The sequence below is a fragment of the Eucyclogobius newberryi genome, unplaced genomic scaffold, assembly GCF_026437365.1.
Source record: "Eucyclogobius newberryi isolate DKJ021-1_F unplaced genomic scaffold, fEucNew1.0.hap1 SCAF_21, whole genome shotgun sequence".
Lineage (NCBI taxonomy): Eukaryota > Metazoa > Chordata > Actinopteri > Gobiiformes > Gobiidae > Eucyclogobius > Eucyclogobius newberryi.
In genome coordinates, this window is record NW_027315846.1 from 17026816 (window position 1) to 17031007 (window position 4192).

General features: G+C 41.7%; 1 protein-coding gene across 2 annotated transcripts in view; it reads left to right on the plus strand.

The window, feature by feature from the left end:
- The window catches only part of pabpc4 (poly(A) binding protein, cytoplasmic 4 (inducible form)), a 6535-nt gene extending 3033 nt beyond the window's left edge, over nucleotides 1–3502 (plus strand). The window contains exons 4-14 of one of the 2 annotated variants that reach the window (XM_072457249.1): nucleotides 538–677; nucleotides 753–847; nucleotides 914–1051; nucleotides 1126–1221; nucleotides 1301–1570; nucleotides 1734–1824; nucleotides 1948–2043; nucleotides 2365–2495; nucleotides 2787–2877; nucleotides 2949–3079; nucleotides 3164–3502. In XM_072457249.1, the coding sequence (XP_072313350.1) occupies nucleotides 538–677; nucleotides 753–847; nucleotides 914–1051; nucleotides 1126–1221; nucleotides 1301–1570; nucleotides 1734–1824; nucleotides 1948–2043; nucleotides 2365–2495; nucleotides 2787–2877; nucleotides 2949–3079; nucleotides 3164–3265 (1381 nt within the window). In that variant the 3' untranslated portion in view covers nucleotides 3266–3502. The remainder of the gene's footprint in view (nucleotides 1–537; nucleotides 678–752; nucleotides 848–913; nucleotides 1052–1125; nucleotides 1222–1300; nucleotides 1571–1733; nucleotides 1825–1947; nucleotides 2044–2364; nucleotides 2496–2786; nucleotides 2878–2948; nucleotides 3080–3163) is intronic. The other variant, XM_072457251.1, reaches the window with a different exon arrangement.
- The last annotated feature ends 690 nt before the right edge of the window (nucleotides 3503–4192 follow it).

Here is a 4192-nt window from a genome sequence, read left to right on the forward strand (position 1 = left end):
TCCCTTTAACCATAGTCTTAATGAAGATTACATCTTACTTGCTCTGCATTGGCGTACCTGCAGCTCTTTCTGTTGCTCCATTTTGCCCACTTGCCTGAGTGTGTGTGTGTGTGTGTGACCAAGATTGTTTGTTTTAGTGATGGATCGAATGCAGGATACATAACGGGATGGCCGAGGAAACCAGGTCCACATAGCAAGGTATATAAGCTCATCTGGTCCTCCTCAGCTTTCCCTTTGTACTGTGCGACTCCTCCATCCCCCTGCGTATTTATCAAGTTTTGGACCAAGATGTTTGATGGTTGTCATGGTGTTTTGTGCCAAGCATGTCATCACGTTCGCCTGCTTGTGGTGGTATTCACAGCAACTAAAAGGGCTTGTTTTTGCAATAAGAATGAAAATCCATTGTGTATGTCATTAGCTTGTGTCATTTGTACCTGGAAATCTGGATGTAATTGTCTAAACAGTTAAAAGGTAAAAAAAAGGATAATCCCAACTGGACTATAGTATAATTTTTTACCACTCTTTGGCTATATTCAGGTTTGTGGGACGTTTCAAATCCCGAAAAGAGCGAGAGGCTGAGCTTGGAGCCAAAGCCAAAGAGTTTACCAATGTGTACATTAAGAACTTTGGGGATGAAATGGATGATGACAAACTGAAAGAGCTGTTTGATAAATATGGTAAACTGATATAAATTATGGTTGAAACTCAAATCATGTGAATCTATTTATTAATGGCCATGGAACCTCTTGTAGGTAAAACACTCAGTGTCAAAGTAATGACAGATCCATCAGGCAAATCCAGAGGCTTTGGCTTTGTCAGTTATGAGAAACACGAAGATGCCAACAAGGTACCTCATCCGAAAGTTCCTGTTTAATCTGTGTCTAATGTTTTATTAACATCGTTTTGTCCCAAGGCTGTTGAAGACATGAATGGCACTGAACTCAACGGCAAGACTGTGTTTGTGGGTCGAGCTCAGAAAAAGATGGAGAGACAGGCAGAGCTGAAAAGAAAATTTGAGATGCTGAAGCAAGAGCGGATCAGTCGATACCAGGTCTGAAAGCTCAGAGGTAACAATGTTTATAGTTAATTGAATGTGTTTGTCATGACATTGAGCCTTTGTTTTAGGGGGTGAACCTCTACATCAAAAACTTGGATGACACAATAGATGATGAGAAATTGCGTAAGGAGTTTTCTCCTTTTGGATCTATTACAAGTGCAAAGGTACAAAACACTACCTATAATAAGCAGATAACAGCTCACATGTTGAAGAGCCCATACACTTACATGTCTCTGCTGGCAGGTCATGCTTGAGGAGGGTCGCTCAAAAGGCTTCGGGTTTGTCTGCTTCTCCTCCCCAGAGGAGGCCACTAAAGCTGTGACAGAAATGAATGGACGTATAGTAGGCTCCAAACCTCTGTATGTGGCCCTGGCCCAGCGCAAAGAAGAGCGCAAAGCCCATCTCACTAATCAGTACATGCAGCGTATTGCAGGAATGAGGGCCATGCCCGCTAATGCCATCATTAACCAGTTCCAGCCGACCAGTGGCTACTTCATGCCAGCTGTGCCACAGGTGAGAACTGTTTACCGCTGTTGTTTGCTGTTGTTGTGACAACAATATACAATATACAACAATGTAAGAAATTGGATTAACTGTGTTATTGCAATCACAATCAATATCAAATTCAGAGACATTTTTTACTTTATACACAAGGAAACTTTTATTTCATTCTCAGGCCCAGAATAGAACCACATACTACGCGCCCAATCAGCTCGCTCAAATACGACCTAATCCTCGGTGGCAGCAGCAGGGTGGCAGAGGTCAAGGTAAATACTTATCTACTTTTTTTTTTCTTACAATTTAGATTCTCCTAAGGCTAAACATTTTTATGAAACATGCACTGGGTTTTTCTTTTGCATAGTTTGTCATGTACTTTATTTGAACCACAGGTGGGTTCCAGGGCATCCCAAACTCACTGCGTCAGCCCGGACCTCGAGCTAACCTCAGACACATGAGTCCTGGCAGCAGTGGACAGGGCCCACGAGGTCAGTTTGCCCACAAGACGTATCTAGAAGAGAAACCATTGGGAAAATTCCATTCATTTAGGGTGACAGTGTGGCTCAGTGGTTGACGCTCTTGTCCCACTGCACAAAGGTTGTGGTTTGAACCCTGCTCTAATCATTTTGCTTTTGCCATTTTAGCCCATGGCAGCTGGGGTTACTCTTAGGAGTAGCCTAAGTAACTTTGAGCGTCTTGAAAAGCACTAAGTCAAGCCAATTTATCATTACAATGTAGAGTTTTCTGTATTAACTTTGTATATATTTATTTACATACATAATTATGGGTATTTTATTCTTGTTGTTTAGCCACTGGCCAGGCAATGGCTCCTCGCCCTTCAGTGGGGGTTGCTGGTCCTAGAGCAATCCCTCCATACAAGTATGCCAGTGGTGTCCGTAATCCTAACCCTCAGGTTGTTCAGCCAATTGCATTGCAGCAGGTAACCAATAAAACAATGCACATTACACATCACAACATGTTACCGGCCCATAATATTTAATGCAGATACTGGCCAGCCTAAATTAATTATGTTAAAATGCTGATTTTTGTTGAACAATAGCCAGTTCTAGGGTCTAGTCACTAATGCAGCTGATCAGGTTTAGCATTTGTGAATTCACTTTGTTTTTGAGAATACCATATGTTCACATGAGAGTATAGTAGGAGAGTCTAAAAATCACCAATACACTTGCTCCAGTGCCTGCACTTATATTTGTCTGGTTGTTGTGCTCAGCCTCAGCCTGCTGTGCACGTCCAGGGCCAGGAGCCTCTCACTGCCTCTATGCTTGCAGCTGCACCACCACAGGAGCAAAAGCAAATGCTTGGTAAAAAGGCACATTTTTTAAATGAGTAGACTCATTTTCACAATAAAATGTATTATTTCTTTGTCTGGCAGGAGAGCGCCTGTTCCCACTGATTCAAGCCATGCATGCAAACCTGGCTGGAAAGATCACCGGCATGTTGCTGGAGATTGACAACTCTGAGCTGTTGCATATGCTGGAGTCTCATGAATCTCTGCGTTCAAAGGTAGACAAATAGCATCCGTACAGCACTGAAAAATATGAATCAACTGAATTCATATGTTCTGATCATATTATGCTGTTTCTCTAGGTAGAGGAAGCTGTGGCGGTCCTGCAGGCACACCAGGCCAAGAAAGATGCCACTCAGAAAGTTGGTGGCATGGCTTCATCTGCATCGGCTCCCTCCTCCTAAAAATGAATGCTGGAAGTCTTCTATAAAATAAAAAGCATTACAAAAATCTGAAAAATAAAATACATGCATAAAAATATTATACACACAAATGGGGGGACGGGAGAGACCCATATTACTATGAAAACGAAGCGTGCTTTTTGCTTTGCTTCCAAATATAATAAATAGTTTGAACTGATGGACACCCTGTTTTTGACATGTTGTAAACACATTCAAATAAAGGAAACATGATGGGAGAAATGTTTTGTTTTTTATTTTGTTATGGAAAAAATCAGAGCCTCAGTTTATGTCCATATGCTGAACTCTACAGAATCATTGTCATAACCACTTATTGTCCACGATGGTTTTGTAGCCTTATCTTATCCACCCAGTAGGTGGCGCACACAGGCATCTGTGAGGGGGGTGGAGCAGAAGGCGGGATTTAGCTGGTGTGAACCAATGGAAATCCGCACGAGCTGGAACAGACAGCCTCGGCTAAACCCGGATAGAGTCAGATAGTGACGAGAGCGAAATTTAAAAAGGATCAGAAACTAAAAAGAAAAGCAAAAATAAATAGATTTCGAGTGAAGCAAGTAGAGGGGAAGAATAATTTAGGATCGGTATGGTGGCAACTGATGTGATTGAGGGAATATTTAATGACCCACACGAGGTTGGCAAGAGTGGTAAAGGGAGATTGGAGAAAAATATTAAATCAGGATAACAAGGTAAGGAATTGTCATTAATAAAATGTAAAACAGCAGGAAAAAGTACTGTTTTTTAAAATATGTAACCATAACAACCTGTCAGATGCTGCAGAAATGAAATACAATCTCGTATTCTGAAGCTGTTAATGGGGTAAGGGCATCGTGTGAGGAGACAGTACCGGGGAAGCAATAAAGGAGGGTCCTATCAATCTGTAGGAAAAACATTTTCTTGGCATTTATTACAATG